Genomic DNA, 17810 nt, shown 5'->3' with positions numbered 1-17810 from the left:
CACCTTGTTCCTTGTGTCTGGGATTTGGTAAGAATGTGAAAGGTGTGTTGGAGTAGCCTTAGAAACAGGGGTAAGCAGCAGCTCTCTAAGAAACTTGGCAGTAGCTGGAAAGAAATGAACTGGGCATGGGAAATACAAGTCATAGTTGTAGTCCTGCAGCTGATTGGCATGAACTCCCATGGGTAGACACTTAGTTTCAAACTACCCATAACATGGGCCACTTTCATTTATCTAGCCTGGGTTATAGACTCGTACTAAATACTCATGTTTATCATTTATGTGCACGAAAGAATTTCAAAATACCTTTGTGCACAGGAAGTGTGAGCTGAAGTAAATCAGACAAAAGGTTTATTTTGGCTCTTGGTTTTGAAATTTTCAGTCCCTTTTCAGTTGTCCCATTGCTTTTGGTGAGGTAGTAAATCATGATGGGAGCATGTAGGGGAAGAAGCTACTCATCTCATAACAGCTGGGAATTGAAAAAGAGGAAAAAGTCTCAATATCCCCTTTGAGGGCACACCCCCAGTGACCTAACTTCCTTCTATTTGGCTTTACCCCCTAAAGATTCCATCATCTCCTAGTAGGGCCACAGGCTAGGGACCAAATCTTTAATACATAGAGCTTTGAGGGACAGTATCCAAGCCATACCAGGAAATTTAGCGATCCAGTGGGAAAGAGCTGTGTATGTAAAGTAACCAATAAGAATAGGATCTAATGGTATGGAGCAGATAATTTTTAAAAATATTTTTTAAGTTGTTGATGGACCTTTATATTTTGTTTACTCATTAATATGTGGTACTCAGAATCAAACCCAGTGCCTCATGAGTGCTAGGCAAGCACTTTAACCACTGAGCTACAACCCCAGCCCCCTGAAGCAGATAATTTAAGTGGAAGGCTGTGGTTGTAACTTAGTGGTAGAGCATTGCCTAGTATGTGTGAGGTAATTTGTTCAATCCTCAGCACCACAAAAAAATAAATGTGTCCATCTACAACTAAAATTTTTAAAAAAGAATAGAAGTGGAAAAGAAATCTGTTACTGAAATAACACTTGGAAGTTTGATGCACAGTAAATATTTATTACATGAAAGATGAATGTCCCTTTGCACTTCATTATGTATGAATGATGCCCAGACCTACAACTGTAGAGCTCTGCCCTCTCCAAAATTGTAGTCATTCTTTATTCTAGAAACAGGATTTCTGTACTGTCTTTATTACACACTTATGATAGTTTTAACTGCAGAACCTCTTCCTTTAGATGTCCTGTTATCTCAAACTTATGTCCCAAATTTAATTCTGCCTTCTGACTCATATTCATTACTCTTCCTGCATCCCTGTGTTCAAGTGAGCCTTCCAAGAGCATAGATTTGCATAATCTTCCATTCCTATCTTTTGGCAGAGGGGAAGTTAAACCCAGAGCCTCACACCTGTTGGGCAAGTACTGAGCTACATCCCCAGTCTTTTTTTTTTTTTTTTTGGCGGGGAGGGGGGTTTACCTGGGATTGAACTCAAGCATATTCAGCCACTGAGCCATATCCCCAGCTGTATTTTGTATTTTATTTAGAGACAGGATCTCACTGAATTGCTTAGCACCTTGTTGCTGAGGCTGGCTTTGAATTCATGGTCCTCCTGCCTCAGCCTCCAGAACTGCTGGGATTATAGGCCTGTGCCACCACACCCAGCTAAACAAACTTTTAAACATAAGTACTGGGGATTGCACTACTACTGAGCTACATCCCAACCCTTTTTATTTTGACACAAAGTCTTGCTATAATTCCCAGGCTGGCCTTGAATTTGGAATCCTCCTGCCTCAGTCTCCTGAGTAGCTGGGATTACAAGTGTGCACCACCATGCCTGAACTCCTTTTCTTTATTAACTACCCAACCTTCAGTATCTGGTATCCATTACTATGATACCAGAGTACTTAGAGCTATCCAATGAAGACCTTGAACATAAACATGTAAAAGTTTAGGGGCTGGGGATGTGGCTCAAGCGGTAGTGCGCTTGCCTGGCATGCATGCGGCCCAGGTTCAATCCTCAGCACCACATACAAACAAAGATGTTGTGTCTGCTCAAAAATAAATATTAAAAAAATTAAAGAAAAAACATGTAAAAGTTTATTCTTCTCTCCCAACTCCCCCACCCTGCCGGCAAAAGCATTTCTGGTTTAGCCAGAAACCTGAAAGTCACATGACACCTGCCTGTTCAATCAATCGGCGAGACCCAATGATTCAACCCCAAACCTACTTCTCTAGGCTCTCTGTCCTACAGCTGGCACTAAGTCCATCACTGTCTCTTGCCACCTGGACAGTTGCAACGACTTCCAGTTAGTTTCCAGCCTTGACTTTTGTCTCATTACAATCCAGTCCCCACCCAGCAGCCAGAGTAAGCTTTTTCAAATGCAAACTGTACCTTATTCCCCTCCCTTAGCTTCTGCCTCCTGCTAGAATAAAACACACATAGAGCCAGGCCCTATGGGGCACGCCTGTAATCCCAGAGACTTGGGAGACTGAGGCAGGAGTTCAAAGCCAGCCTCAGCAAAAGCGAGGCATTAAGTAACTCAGTGAGACCCTGTCTCTCAAAATACAAGATAGGGCTGGGGATGTGGCTTAGTGGTCGAGTGCCTCTGAGTTTAATCCCCGGTACATTTGCCTAATGGGTATACATAGGACATACAAATAGTGTATGCAGTTGCTCCAACAGACCTTAAGAATTGGTCAGGAAGATCCTGGAACTGCTGTACCATGGTCTGTCCAGAGTCTCTGCATGGCAAGGTTAGCACCAAAAAAAGAAGGGAGGGAGGGAGGAAGGAAGGAAGGAAGAAAAGCTGCCAGAGATCCCCCATAGGTGCTCTACCTGAGCATGTGCAAAGGCCTGTGCAGATCCAAGTTCCTGACCTGGTCCGCTAGTAAGCGTTATTAGACCATGAGGTCTTGATCAGGTCATTCAGACACAAACCATAGGTGGGTCAAGTCTCAGTCACACTTAGGGAACACAAGGCCTCTGGGCCGAGGTCCTAAACCACACCCCTGTTGCCTTCATACTAGTTGGCCACCTCTGATTCCAGCCATCCAGTTACTTACCTACTTACTCCTCCCGTGTTGACACTTGCCAGTCTCCTCCCTCCTACAAGGAAGGGACTGCTGATCTCTCACTGTCGTAATGCCTACTTTCCTTTATTCTTCCAGCCATTCCAATTTTTCTCTTTGTTGTTTACTCTGCCAACACCGCTAAATCTAGTACCTTCTGTGGTCAACAGGATCCAGAAACCTTCTGATTCCAAGCAGTATGTTCTGGCAGGAAAAAAAAAAAAAAAAAACGGGAAGACAGGGAGATAGGGTGGTATATTCAGTTGTGTGTTGGAACAAGTTACCTAATTCCCCTGAGTGTTTCCCGGTCAATATAATTGGGTCATAAGCCTGACCTCAGGGGTTTTAGTGCCAATAAAATGAGATTAAGTGAGCAAAGCATTTGATGCTGAACCTCATCACAGAAGTTTAGCATTATTGATCTCAGTTTAGCATTATTGATCTCGTCCCCCACTCTTCCTCAGGATGTCCTGGAATTCATTCCTATGCTTTTTTACTTTAAATCCTTTTGGGAACAGGCTCCACACTAAATAAATAAAAGTAAGCCAGGAGGGCTGGGGTAAAGTGTGCGCCTAGCGTGCATGAGGCACTGGGTTTGATCCTCAGCTCTACATAAAGTAAAATAAAGACATTGTGTCCACCTATATCTAAAAAATAAATATTAAAAAAATAAGCCAGGAAAACAATAAAATGTAGACCTACTTTTCTCTTTTTCCCTATTTTTTCATCTTTATTCCTTTTCTACATGCTCCTTTTCTCCCCCTCCCCTTTCCCTTCCCTCTCCCAACCTTCCCTGGTATCTCCATTTTGTTCAAATCTCCATTTCTTTCTTTTCTGCTTTAACCAAGGTCAGAGAGAAATTAACCAAATATTTTCACTTTGAAATTGAAATTGGAAGATTCAGAGGTCTAGAAGGACTAGTGTTACACAATAGAGCCAAGCTTCTCATTTCATGCCTAAGATTTAGAAAAACTCAATTATTTATAAAGAGCAAAGCCACTGACTTGTAGAGTTTGGGGCAAGGCTTCCTAGCCCATTCTTTTTTTTATGTGTGTGTGTGTGTATGTGTGGTGTTGAGGATTGAACCCAAGGCCTTGTGCATGCGAGGCAAGCACTCTATCAACTCAGCTGTACCCCCAGTGACTCCTAGCCCATCCTTGGTATGGCTAGACCACCTTTTCTCTCTTCAAATTTTACTAATTTGTTGCACAGATGAGCTCCAAGGCCATAAAACAGCACTATGTCAGGCAGATCCTTGGTTCAAAGAGCAGAAGAGGATCAGGCAGTGGGAAAAGAGATCACAGGATGCTAGAAAGAGCATTTGAGTTGCGAGGGCCTAGCAGAAGTGGGGCTTCCTGGGCTATAGACTTTGACCTTGTCTAAATCACTCTCCCATCTGCTTCCTTATTTCTCTTTATGAAATGAAAACAATAATTCTCACTTATCTGTCTCATAAGGTGCTTGGCTCAGATAGGAAAATGCTTTGTGAAGTGTGAAACAGATAAACTAGTTAGATGAACTGTATCTAACTTACATTTGTTCAACTACAGAGCACCAAAATTTAAGAGATTCACTACTAGGTATTGGAAAAACATAAAGAATAAGAATTTTTATCGTTTTTTATATATTTTTTTCAGTTGTATGGACTCAATGCCTTTATTTGTTTTTATGTGGTGCTAGGATTGAACCCAGTGCCTCACACTTGCAAGGCAAGCACTCTACCACTGAGCTACAACTCCAGCCCAAGAATTTTTATCCTTTAGTGAGCTCAAAAGGTAGAGGATGTTTTTAGGATAATGGATAGGATGAGGCCTTCAGGTAGTGCACCTGAACATTTAGGCCAAAAGAAGGTCATGGTTAGAGCCAGGTGGGGGGTGTGTACCTGTAACCCCAGCTACTTGGGAGGCTGAGGCAGGAGGATAACAAGTTCCGGGCCAGGCCTGGGCAACTTAATGAGACACTCTCAAAATAAAATAGAAAAGGCTGGGGATATAGCTCAGTAGTAGAATGTCCCTGGATTCAATCCCCAGTACAGCTAAAAAAAGGAAATAGAAGAAGGCTTTGATCAGGCTACTGAGGGTTTTTAGGATTAAGTTGCCGACGGACAAAAAACAACCTCAAAATGCTTTGACTATACTGAGTATGCCCCCAAACTTTCCTTCTACTGTGGGTGTCACCAATATTAGGGCTGAAGAAGCTCAAGTACTCCATGAGGGGGAGGAAGCTGTGGGATGATGGGGAGGGTCCCCACACAGATTGGAGCCTTGTCAGCCTTTTCCTGCACCGGAAACCACAGGAAACCAGGTCAGTGTGTGGGGCCCGCTCCCTCTGCTCCAGGGCTCATCTATGAGCTCTGGGGCTTCCTTAGCAGGCTGTACTGTTTAGTGGGTCCTTGAAGCTGGAGAGCCCTTGACATGAAACCCTTTGCCCAAAAAGTCTAATGGGTAGAAAGAGCCAGCCAGATGGGGGAACCAGGGTAACATTGGGGCATATAAGATTTCTGTGCACCCTATAGTGTCTTTTTCTTTTTCTTTTTTGCTCAACTTTAAAATGTTTTGTCACTCACCTCTAAATTTTCAGCATCCAGCATAGAGTAGTGCTGCTTAATAGCTTTGTTAGTTCTCCAGGTGAGGGGAAGAAGCTTGTGTCTATGGGAGACCTAAATTCAAGAGCATGTTAATGGATGGGTGTTTAGGTGTAGGAGGGGTTAAGAAATGGGTACACCATCCCCCAACTTGGTAGTGGCCCCTTTCCTGTTATTTCTCTGCCACTGCAAGAGCCCCTGATTATTTCAGATGGGAGCGAAAGGTTTTCTAGGGAACAAGTAACCCCAATCCCTTTGCTTGAAGAAGGAATGTGACCTAGCCTGCTGGTTAGGATCAAGGAGGAGCTTTGGGGCAGGGCGGGGCCTGGGCAGGGTAAGGCGAGGGCTCCTGCTGGTACCGTACTCCTACTCCCACTGCTGCACAGCAAGGCCCTGCTGCCCACCTTCAGGCCACAAAGCCATGTCCTGGGTTCCCTGAGCCCCTAGAAGCCCATGGAGAGTCCTAGACCAGCAACCCTGCTACTGCCTCTCCTGCTGCTGATCATTGGCCTCTCTGCCTCTTCTGGGATTGGCTGCCCCCACCTGCCACACTGGATTACCCACTGTCTACTGGCCTCTCATATGGTAAGGTGCCACTGCTATGGGGGGACACCTGCCTGGCACAGGCATAAAGCTCCCCACTCCTCTACCTGCCAGTTCTTACTTCTCTGTCCCTGTGTTCTTGTGGCAGCCACAGTGTGTCCTCTAAAGTCTGGAAGGGATTGTGAAGGTCCTGGTGTGCTGAGGGCCTGGGCAGGGTGGAACTGGGAAGAAAAGAGCCACGGTGGAGGGCTTTTAGCCATGGGATTAAGAACTGGATAGTTCCTAGCAAAAAGCCCAGGGAGAATGCTGCTTAAAGGGAGTATCTTCTATTAATATCTCTTTTCTTCTTTTTGCTGCTGGGCCCTGTGCCTTCAGGACAGGAGTTTTCCTGGTGAGTCTTATTTCCTGCCCCACTAGTGCCTCTTACAATCCCTTTTGTTCTATATCCCCAGTGAGCCCTTTATTGTACTGTTTGGTTCCCACCCTGGGAAGTAACGTAAATCAATGCAAAAGTGCAGGACAGCCTGGACTTGCCCGGCAGTTTACCCCAAACTCCATGAGTAGCCTCTTTTACTTAAATCATCTTCAGATTCTGAGCTATATAGTAGTGGTGGAGAACTGATTGTACCACAGAGACAGTCTTTCTTCTGACCTGTGGGGAGGATTAAGTGAGGAACATGGATACATCTGGCAATCCATGAATGTGGTTCTTCCCCTTAACCAGTCCTTTACTCATAATAATACAAAACTAATTATACAAATAATACAAAACTAATCCTTCATATTTTATAGTACATTCTACTTGGCTAGGCATTTCCTCACATATCATCTTACTTGATCCTAACAGCCCTGCTTTATGAATGAAGAGGCAGATAGGTAGGTCCCATAACTTGCCCACAGTCACATGCCCAGGATGTAAATGTCAGAGTTCAGCATGAAATCCAACGGTTAAAAATCATCATCATCATATCATCATCATCATCATCATCATCATCTAATTGGTCTGAAGGAGGAGAGACCTCTTTATTTTTTATTTTTTGAGGGACCTCTTTACACCCTGTCATTTCCTTTCCTTTCCATCTTGCATAGGAAATTCTGTGCCTGCTGTCTGTCATACCAAGTTGGCTCTCCTTCTCTCCACAAAGCCAAGGCATGCGTGGGTCTGGTACTGGCCCTGCTGTTTGTGCCTGCATCAGGTATCAGAGCCCTCAGGTATGAGAAACAGCCCAATGGAGGTGTGAACTGGGGACCTTTTTTTTGTGTGGGATACTTAGGCTGAGGCAAATGGGACCTGTCATGGTAGAACGATTGTCAACCACAACAGAGACTTAGAGCATCCTCAAATATTACACCATGACTGATATCCACAAGTGTAACTGTATGATTCTGTGAAGATGTTAATCTCTTCAATCAATTCGAAATTTGGGCATTTCTATTAACTTGAAGGTTATTATTTCCTATTTTTTAAATTTTTTTTAGTTGTAGATGAACACAATACCTTTATTTTATTTATTATTTTTTATATGGTGCTGGGGATCAAACCCAGTGCCTTACAACATGCTAGGCAAGTACTCTATCACTGAGCCACAACCCCAACCCCATTACTTTTTATTTTTAAGGTAGGATATTCTTTCTTTTTCAACTATATTTTCATTGCCTTGCATGGTTACATACTAAATATTCATATATTGCTTAAAAATTAGAAATTTCTAAGTTTTTACTATTAGAAATAATGCTACCTTTGATCCAGGCATGGTGGTTCATTCCTGTAATACCATTTATTCAGGAGTCTGAGGCAGAAACATCACAATTTTGAGGTCACTGGGCAACTTTGTGAGACCCTGTCTCAAAACAAAAAATAAAAAGGGCTTGGGATGTAGTTCAACGGGAAAGTGCCTCTGAGTTCTATTCCCCATTACAAAAAAAAAGAAGAAGAAATAATGTTACAATGATCTATTCTGAATATATGCATGTATCACTTTTCTCTTCTTAATAAATTAACTGTTTTTTCATTATGTCTTACTTTTTTATATAAATATTTATTATATTTTTAGGTGTAGATGGACACAACATAATGCCTTTATTTTTATGTGGTGCTGAGGATCGAACCCGGGTTTTGCCGGTGCTAGGCGAGTGCTATACCGCTGAGCCACAATCCCAGCCCCTCATTATGTCTTACTTTTGAGGAGTAAAGAAGCTTGGCATCATTATGCTTCTTGATAAGATGACTTACAATCTGGGTGTGGTGGCACATACCTGTAATCCCAGCACTTCAGGAGGCTAAGGCAGGAGGATTGAAAGTTTGAGACCGTCCTTGGCAATTTAGCAAGACCCTGTCTAAAAATACAAATAAAAAAGGTTGAGTATATACCTCAGTGGTAGAGCATGCCTGGGTTAAATCCTCAGGACCACAAAAAAATTAAATAAATAAATAAAATAACTTATTACCCAACATTGGACCACATCTCCAAATAGGAGAGAGGCATTGAAGCCTAGATACTAAGTATGTCCTCCTCCCCTGTGCAGGCCTTCAGAGGGCCTGGTTCTACCTCTTGCTGCTGAAATCCAAAAAGTCTTACAAGTTCAAGTCCTCTCAGAGGCACAGGATGCCAGCATCTTCTCAGGTACTCTCTCTGCCAGTTTCAGCCCTGCCATGAACCCTGTAGCCCTTTGCTTCTTAGTGTCTCATTTTATTCTCTAGCCACATGAGGGAAGTTGAAAATGTGGAGATTACAGAGTAAGGGAAACTAAGGCCAAAAGAGGTTGTTCAACTTGCCTGTGGTTCCTCAGGTTCCAGAGGCACAAATAGAAGCCAGATTTCCTGATTCCTGACCTAAGGCCAACCTTGTTCTCTGCTTTCAGTGGAAGCTGCTAGGTAGCTGCACCCTGTCTGAGAAGGACCATCATATTTCCATCCCTTCCCCAGACATCTTTCAGAAGGGGCTGCGCTCTAAAAGGACCCAACATTCGGATCCAGAAGTAGTGGAAAGTCTCCCCAGACCAGGTTCACAAAGGAACGAAGGTAGGCGTGGGGAACAATAGGAGTTTGATTGAGTTATGTAGTGCTACCTGCTAAGCCCAAGTGACAGCCCAAGTAACTGAGTACCTAACTCTCCTAAGGACCTGAGTTCTCCATTGATTTTCTGCCTGAGGCACGGGCTATTCAGGTCACCATTCCTCCAGGCCCAGAAGTCAGCGTGCGTCTTTGCCACCAGTGGGCACTGGAGTGTGAAGAGCTGAGAAGTCCCTTTGATGCCCAGGTATGGAGTGTCATCCCTCTGTAAAACAGAGCCAGGTCATGCTGGGTGCAGTGGCACATACCTGTAATGCTAGCTACTTGGGAGGCTGAGGCAAGAGGATTGCAAGTTCAACACCAGCCTGCTCATTGAAGACCCTGACTCAAAATAAAATTTTAAAAATGCCTGGGGAAGTAGCTCAGTGGCAGAGCTCTTCCCTAACATGTATTAGACCCTGGCTTCCATCCCCAGCACACATGCACAAAAAGAACAAGAAAGAAAGAAGCTAAAACACCAAGTGCTATAGCAGATGGGGAGAGTGGGGAGCAAGGTCATTGTCCCAGACAAATTGAGGTGTCTAGCATTAAGCCTTCTTTGGACTAAATAGGAAAAGCAGGGGTCCTGTTACTTGGGAGGAGAGAAAAAAGAGGGACAGGCAGAGTCCTGGAGCGACCAGGAATGATGAGTAGCAAAATGAGTATGTTTTGTACCCCCAATAAGACCTTCAGTGTGATTCAGCTTGCATTAGAAGCCTTTTCAGGGCTGGGGTTGTGGCTCAGCGGTAGAGCACTTGCCTTGCATGCATGAGGCCCTGGGTTCGAGCCTCAGCACCACATAAAAATAAATAAGTGAAATAAAGGTATTATGTCCAACTACAAATAAAAAATAAATTTAAAAAAAAGAAGCCTTTTCAATTCCCACAAGAGGTTCTTATCAAGGGGATCAGAGTAGTGACATGTCTTGATACCCTCCCTTCTCTCATCCTTTGTTCTGCCCCTCAGGGAATGAGCAATTCCTCAAACTCCCTGCCCTGGCCCTAACATCTCACTTCCACCTCCAGTTTCCACAGAAGCCATGTGTACAGTTAGAACAATTTGCACAGATTGATGCCATACCCCAGAGGCCCTCAACACTCTTCATTTATTCAGTGGAGTTGATAACTCACAACTTCTCTCTTATATTAGTATATGGATTAACTTAATTAATACTATTAATACCCTGTCTGACATATAGTTGGAGCTCAATAAATCCATACTCCTTTTCCTGTCTTTTTCCTCCTCACTCCGAGTAGAATACCTAGAGAAAATGCTCAGAATACAGAACAGAGACCCTGAGAGGAAATTTTTCAGTGTAAGAAATAAATGCCATATAAGAGAAAAATAGAGTATGTGGGCCAATGTCCCAGCTTCCTCTTGCCCTTGTTCATGGTTCCCATATTCTCTTTCTCAGATGTCTCTTCTGACCCTTTCTGTCTCATCAACAGAAAATCGTTCCTGGGGGCCACACTACAGACTTGCCTTATGAATTCCTTCTGCCTTGTCTGTGCATAGAGGTGAGCAGAGGAAAATGTATGGGTTGTCGGTGGCTCCTCAGTCAAGCATCTCTCTAGTAAGTCAGGTTTTTAAAAGAACTGGATGGGGCTGGAGGTGTGGCTGAGTGGTAGAGCACTGCCCAGTATGTGTGAGGTCCTGGGTTTTATCTATAGCACTTAATTAATTATTTTCCTTTTAAAATTAATTATTTTAAAAATAAAATTAATTATTTTCCTTTGAGCCTTAGTTTCTTTATTAAAAAAAAAAAAAGGAAGAAAGGAAGGAAAAGATTGAGTGTGACTGAGATGTTTAGGAAGACTGGTACCAGTGTGGTTATGAGCTATATGTAGTCCAAAGTGGAAGAGTGATCCAATCAGCCTCACCCAGATCCAGCATTCCCTGTGCAGATCTGGCTCAGCCTATAGAGAAAATACTGTGTGTTCTGGGGAATGTTCTAGCCCCAAATTCTTCTCCCATCTACCCTTCCATTATAATCCTCCACCTTTCTGTATAAGTCTGAGGTGCCTAGCACAAAACCTTGTTTGGATTAGACAAAAAAAAAAAAAAAAAAAAAAAAGGCAGGGGAGTGTCACTGCAGAGACCAGACAGCAGGCACAGCAGAGAGCTGGAGCAATGAGCAACTGCCAGGTTGGAAAGCAGTTGGGTACTTGGGCAATTCAGAGTGAGGGTAACAAAGGGTACTGGGCACCTTGGGAATGGTCAAGGTGGAGGCCTGGGCAGGTGAAAGTTGAGGAAGGTGAGCTTTGTAATTTTCTTCTTGCTGGGACTAGTTCTCTCCAGGGAGAAGAGGTTTCAGCCCCTCACATGTTGATCTCTCTCATACTCTGGAGTTCTTCCCCATCTCTGCCCACACCATACCTTGTCTACCCTCCGCGGTGCCCTGCTGGCTTGGGTAGCTTGCATTACAGTAAGGTAGAACCAGAATGAGTTTTAGGTCTGAGTGATGCAGGGAATGCTACTCCCCTGACTCTCTCTCCCATTCCCCCAGGCATCCTACCTGCAAGAGGACACTGTGAGGCGCAAAAAATGTCCTTTCCAGAGTCAGCCTAAAGCCTGTGAGTGCTTCTTGTATGTACTGTAGTGCACACACACCCTCTGTTTCTCTTAAACACCCATCACACACACATGCACACACACACACACACACACACACACACACACACACACCCCACCTGTATTGGAGGAAGCCCCACAAGGCATGCAGGCACTTCCCCCTGCAGTTTTGTCTGCCCATCAGCCTGCCAATAAGCCTGAGGGTACTGAGCATTGTAGGACTGTGAAAAGGTCAGATGAGATCCAGGATGTGGTCCTGAGAGGTAGGGCCAGAGACTTGGGTTCACCCCTCAGCTCTGCCACTTATTTTCCTTTGAGCCTTAGTTTCTTCATATATAAAATCATGGAACTTGTGCTGCTTCACTTTCAAACTATAAATCTTTAATAAAATATTACATGTGAAGGTGGTCTGTGACATCTAATGTGCTGCATGCACATTGTCCTCCAGGAGAAACAGGACACTGACACAAATAAGTAGCACCAGGCAGTCCACAGCACATGCAGGGCAGAGTTATAATTAAGGGCTAGGCTTTGGGACATAACCTCAGAGAGGGGACGAGCCCATGAAGGCTGTTGTGAGCAGAGACATTCCCTCAAAGGATCTAGGACCTGAACTAGGTTCAGAAAATGGGAGGATTTAGAAAGAAGAGATAGGAGAGGAAGGCATTCCAGGTTCTGCAAGGAGCCTAAGCAGATTTCCATCATGGAGTACAGCAAGGGGCTGGCTGGAATGGGGCCAGGATGGAAAGAAGGATAATAAAAGGATAGAAAGGTAATCAAAGAGACTCAGAAGTAATGTTTACTCACTGAGTACCTATTCATGCCAGGAAACATGCTGGACACTCCCACATCATCTCCTGGTACCACTGGGATGGGGGCAGCAAGATGGGCCTAGAACAGGGCTGAGGCCTTACTCTTTGACCCTGCCACCTGCCCAGATGGCTCCGACTTCTGGAAATCAGTGCACTTTACTGACTACAGCCAGAGCGATCAGATGGTCATGGCCCTGACACTCCGCTGCCCACTGAAGCTGGAGGCCTCCCTGTGCCAGAGGCAGGATTGGCATGGCCTCTGTGAAGACCTCCCCAATGCTACTGCTCAAGAGTCAAAAGGAGTGAGGACAGACCTCTTTCCCCTCACTTAGGTGGGCAGGCTTGGGACATAGAGACCTTCCTAACCAATACTCTTCTCTCCCCCAGTGGTACGTTTTAGAGAAGGTGGACTTGCACCCCCATCTCTGCTTCAAGGTACAACCATAGGCAACAGAGGAGGGGGAGAAGGAGTGGGTGATTCTTGGAGCTTGCTGACTTGCCATTTCTGAATTTCTCAGTTCTCCTTTGAAAACTCCAGCCATGTTGAATGCCCCCAGCAGAGCGGTAAGTCAGTAAATGACCTCAGTTAGAATCCCCTCCCCATATTTCACCCTTACCCAGCTGTGACTGAACAAACCCCAGTCCAGCACTGACTTCCCTGTTCACCATAGCCCAGCCCCAATCACCTTCCACAAACAGGGTCTCTCATATCCTGGAATGTGAGCATGGACATCCAGGCCCAACAGCTGGTCCTTCACTTCTCCTCGAGGATGCAGGCCACCTTCAGTGCTGCCTGGAGTTATCCAGGTTTGAGGCCGGACACCTTGATTCCCCCTGTGTACAGTGTCAGCCAGGTATGGCCCAGCCAGGGCTGGCTCTACTAGGTCCTGTTGTTTAGATCATGGCCCACACATCTACATGCCACCTTGGTGAGACAAATCCTGGGTGGGTGGAAGCAAGCAAAGCCCTGATTTCTATCTGGTTAATTTATTTACCAATCAGCCTTTGTTTAGCTGGTCCTCTGTCAGCCAATGGGTCCTCAAAGGGGCAATTTCTAAACCTTTCAGTTCCTGTACTGACACTGTCCTTTCCACATTTAGCTATTCTCTAGTCCACCTGAACTGCTGCCACATTTCATATTAATGTCATCCCTGAACACAGCTCTCCTCTACCCATCTCTTATTTCCTCAAGGCACCTGAGCAGAAGTTCTCTGATTCTCTCAAAAGTCAGAGCCCCTAGAAGCCAAAGTGTTCTCTATACAATACTATGAACAGATTTAACACCATATGTAGACTAAGAACAGTTTGACTAATAGACTCTCTTCTGTGTATATGATATAAAAACCACAATCAAACATACCCACAAAACCACAGCACCAAGCTGACACAGTATGACTAGCTTGTTCCAGTTCTTTCTTAAATGCTCACTTGCAGCATTTATATATATATATATATATATATATATATATTTGTTTTGCATTATATATATATATATATATATATATATATATATATATATATATGGATTCCCAAATAGATAGATAGTAGCAAACACATAAGACCAAATTATATGGGATAGCCTAAAAGTAAGACCTAAACCCATTGATTCGTATGGAAAAAGACTGCCTTCCTTTTGAGAATCAAAAGGAAGATATAGTGATTTGAGAATCACTGTATCACTATCTGCTTACAAGCTGACTGGAGAGTTGGGTCTGAGACAGGTGTGAGGCATTGGGTTAGAGCACAGAGGGTACTCCTCAAAGATGGAGACTGGTCAATCCTCTATTTCTCAGAACACAGAGGGGAGCCACATCCCACTTGTAGACAGATAGCAATCATTTCTGTTCAATTCAGCATGTATTTGAGGACCTACTCAGTGCTCATCCTGTATTAAGTCCTGGGAGATACAGGAGAAGTACATAAATTACAGAAGTTCACTGTCTAGTAATAGGTACTACCAAAAAATGAATATATACTGCAGTTTATTAAAAGAGCATTCATATACATATTCCCTTTTGGTGCCCTCAACCCTTTAAAATATAAAGATTATTGCTCCCTGGGTACAAATGAAGAAATTGAGGCCCAGGGAGAAGAGGTAATCATTTCCATGCAAAAATCAGACAGCTAGGATTACAAAGGCAATAGTTAAGCCTGAATGTAGGTTTTCTGACTCCATAACTCACATTCCTCACAATATTACCTCCTTTCTTGGGTGGGAAAGTAAAGGGAGCACATAGAATTAGCCTCTCTGGTTTGTGAGCTGCTGAAGGACAGAGACAGTGTCTGTGACCACCTTCCCCAGGGCTTGGCCCAAAGTAGCACTCAGAAGATGTGTGTTGTGTGACATCTTTTCAGGAGTTGAGATCTGGGAAAGATCAGTGGGAGCTGCAGTAGCCAAGGAATCTTGACTGAAGTGACACTTGGGTCTATAAACCTGGGTAGAATATTTTGGGGGTGGGGAGAAACTGCATAGGCAAAGACTCAGAGGCTGTACAGAGCCAGATTTGCTTCTATGGGACAATCATTCTGCTGTTTGTTCTTACAGACCCAGGGCTCAGGCCCAGTGGCAGTGGACCTCATCATTCCCTTCCTGAGGCCAGGGGGCTGTGTCCTGGTAAGGAATCCTCCTACCCTCACTCTGTGTATACTCCCTAGCATCTGCTCCTCAGGTAGTAAACATGGAAAATATTGTCTGAAAAACTGGCTTTAGCCAGAATAGTTTTTTAAATTGGATATGATTGTCATATTTACATTTTTTTAAAGCTGTATTTCAGCTTTTCCTGAAAAATTAGAAAAGCTAGGGCTCTATGTCCACATTTGGGCATGGTGACAATGGTCTAGGGCTCAGCTGTGTCTGATTGTTTCTGCTTTCCAGCTCCCTCCTGTAGCCCTGGCCAACTTTGTGAATTTACTTTTTGAGTTTGGCCACATCACACTTGCACTTGCCACCCCTGCCCTGTTCTGTGCCAGCCTGGGAACTGGCACACACACAGCCTGAACTGGAAGCATCCCCTAGCCAGTGGGGACTTCCCTTCTTGTCCCCACACCTCCTCACTCAACTCCCCCTGGAAGGCAGGGATGTTGTGGCTCAAAGGGCAGGGGCTCTGTACCCTCAGGTGTGGAGATCCGATGTCCAGTTTGCCCGGAAGCACCTCTTGTGTCCTGATGGTGAGTTCTTGGGAGAGAGCTAACAGAGGTTGGGCGCTGAGGAGCTGGGTTTGGCCTCACCCTGCTTGACTCAGTCTCTCATAGACGCCTGGGGCTCTTGACCCTGGCACTGCTGGGCCTCACCACCCTACTGGGCGTTGTTCTGGTCTTCACCTGCCGGCGCCTACTGCCAGGTATGTTCACCTGGGGGTAACCAGAGGCTTTAGACGAGCTGACTCCTAGGTTAGTTGCTCCCTCCTGTCCGCCCCACCCCCCGCCCCGCCCCGCCCCGCCCCGCCCCGCCCCGCCCCGCCAGCTCCCGACCTGTGCCCCTAAGTCTCTCAGGCCCCCAGTGGGCATAAATGGTTAAGGCAGAGCAAAGGGTCCTCTGTAGGTTATCTCGGTACCAAGACAGTGGGCCAGAGGCCAGGGGGGCAAAACTCCAGTCTGCACGGAGCTTGCCAAGTGTTGTGTGCTCCATAAGGTGTGACTTTATTTAATTAGCCCACAAGAACCTTATGGGTCCAAGCTGCCCTAGGTACTGACTCTTCAGCACAGATAGGAGGCAGCGGGGGTGGGGGGGGGTGGGGTGAGGGAGTCACTCTACGATGTAGCTGGGGAGGAGAGGGCCGGTGTAGCTGGGGAGGAGAGGGCCGGCTGTCCCTTGCCCTCCCCCGCCCCGCCCCACTCTGTTCAGGTGTTGCTCCCACCCTCAGGCCGGGGCAGAGTGCGACTGGTGCTGCTCCTGCACGCAGCGGACTCAGAACCTCAGCAGCGCCTAGTGGGAGCTCTGGCTGAACTGCTTCGGACAGCGCTGGGCGGTGGATGCGACGTGATTGTAGACCTGTGGGAGGGGACACACATGGCACGAGTGGGCCCATTGCCGTGGCTCTGGGCAGCGCAGGCGCGCGTGGCACGGGAGCAGGGCACCGTGCTGCTGCTGTGGAGTGGCGCAGGCCCTGGTCCCACCCAAGGCCTGGATCCTGGCGCCACTTCCCTGCGCGCCTTGCTCCGGGCTGCCCCGCGCCCGCTGTTGCTGCTCGCTTACTTCAGTCGGCTCTGTGCCAAAGGCGACATTCCTCAGCCGCTGCGCGCCCTGCCACGCTACCGCCTGCTCAGAGACCTGCCGCGCCTGCTGCGGGCTCTGGGCGCTCGGCCTTCCACCCGAGCCACCAGCTGGAGCCACCCTGGGGCTCAGCAGTGCTTGCGTGGCCGTCTGGAGCTGTGCCGCCAACTAGAACGTGAGGCCGCCAAACTCAGCTGCCAAAGCTCGGCGGGGTTCCACAGCAGTCCCAGATGTTTGTGGCCACAGTCTGTAGGGGCACTGACTGAGACCCCAGAATGAGCCTTTGGACCTGGATTCCTTAGGGGATCTCTTAAGGACTATTGACAGAAAAGCCTTCTTGTCTGCCTCCTAATCCAAGAGGCCTAGCCTGGGCCTCATAGTTTTGGGTTTCCTTTTCAGACTTGCCTGCCTCTTACAAACTCTAGGGGAGAGAGGTGCCCTTCAACTGAGAACTCAGACCCAGGTTCTGATGGAGAGAGGGCCCTCTTCCCACTCGAGCTCTCTAAAGCTCCAGGAAGAGCTGTCTGCCAGGGCTCTAGTCCATGCTGGAGGGGATGCCACAAGGGTGGTGACTGCAAGAGCTGTCAGTCCTTCAGGGGGTTGGAAGAAAAACACCTGGGGCCAGGGTTCTCCATATTTTTTGGACCAAGGGAGGACTCTTGACCAAGGAAAAGTTGCTTTGGTCCTGGGTGACAAGGCTAAAGGTGGAGCAGGATCCAGAAAGATGAATAAAAGTGTACATTATAAAGGACGGAACACAACATGCTTCTCTAGTATGGCTGGAATGCCAAGTTGGAAGAGGGTCCCTGTGAGCCTGTGAAGTATGGGGGATATGGGGTGTATGGGGGGGTTGTATCAGTTTGTGAGTCCAAATCTTCTGCCTGCACACCTACACCCTTGACCATGCGTTCTCACAAGTAGTACCTGGGCAAGGCAAAGGAGGACCAAGCAA

The 17810-nt window shown here is 46.1% G+C and overlaps 1 protein-coding gene and 1 long non-coding RNA gene across 3 annotated transcripts; one reads left to right on the top strand and one right to left on the bottom strand.

Annotated features, from left to right (window-relative positions):
* Positions 1-5621: 5621 nt before the first annotated feature.
* On the top strand, positions 5622-17609 carry Il17re (interleukin 17 receptor E). Of its 2 annotated transcripts, XM_078033505.1 has the most exons (16): positions 5622-6252; positions 6586-6601; positions 7300-7422; positions 8737-8834; positions 9073-9232; positions 9331-9470; positions 10711-10779; positions 11769-11835; positions 12772-12947; positions 13033-13080; positions 13164-13209; positions 13345-13499; positions 15191-15259; positions 15762-15813; positions 15888-15986; positions 16509-17609. In XM_078033505.1, exons 1-16 carry the CDS (start codon positions 6121-6123, stop codon positions 17135-17137), a joined length of 2079 nt encoding a protein of 692 aa, XP_077889631.1. In that variant the 5' UTR covers positions 5622-6120; the 3' UTR covers positions 17138-17609. The 2 variants fall into 2 exon arrangements, with proteins under 2 accessions (XP_077889631.1, XP_040146600.2); XM_040290666.2 differs by lacking the exons at positions 6586-6601; positions 7300-7422; positions 8737-8834 and having other exon boundaries at positions 5627-6252.
* LOC144371173 (uncharacterized) lies at positions 16261-16979 on the bottom strand. The gene is made up of 2 exons (XR_013431322.1): positions 16841-16979; positions 16261-16636 (listed from the first exon to the last, which is right to left on the bottom strand). It is a non-coding gene; the product is annotated as an uncharacterized LOC144371173 (long non-coding RNA).
* Positions 17610-17810: the final 201 nt, after the last annotated feature.

The sequence above is a fragment of the Ictidomys tridecemlineatus genome, chromosome 16 (genome assembly GCF_052094955.1).
Source record: "Ictidomys tridecemlineatus isolate mIctTri1 chromosome 16, mIctTri1.hap1, whole genome shotgun sequence".
Taxonomy (NCBI): Eukaryota; Metazoa; Chordata; class Mammalia; order Rodentia; family Sciuridae; genus Ictidomys; species Ictidomys tridecemlineatus.
Note: the sequence above shows the minus strand (reverse complement) of the source record. Positions and strands in the feature narration are given on the sequence as shown.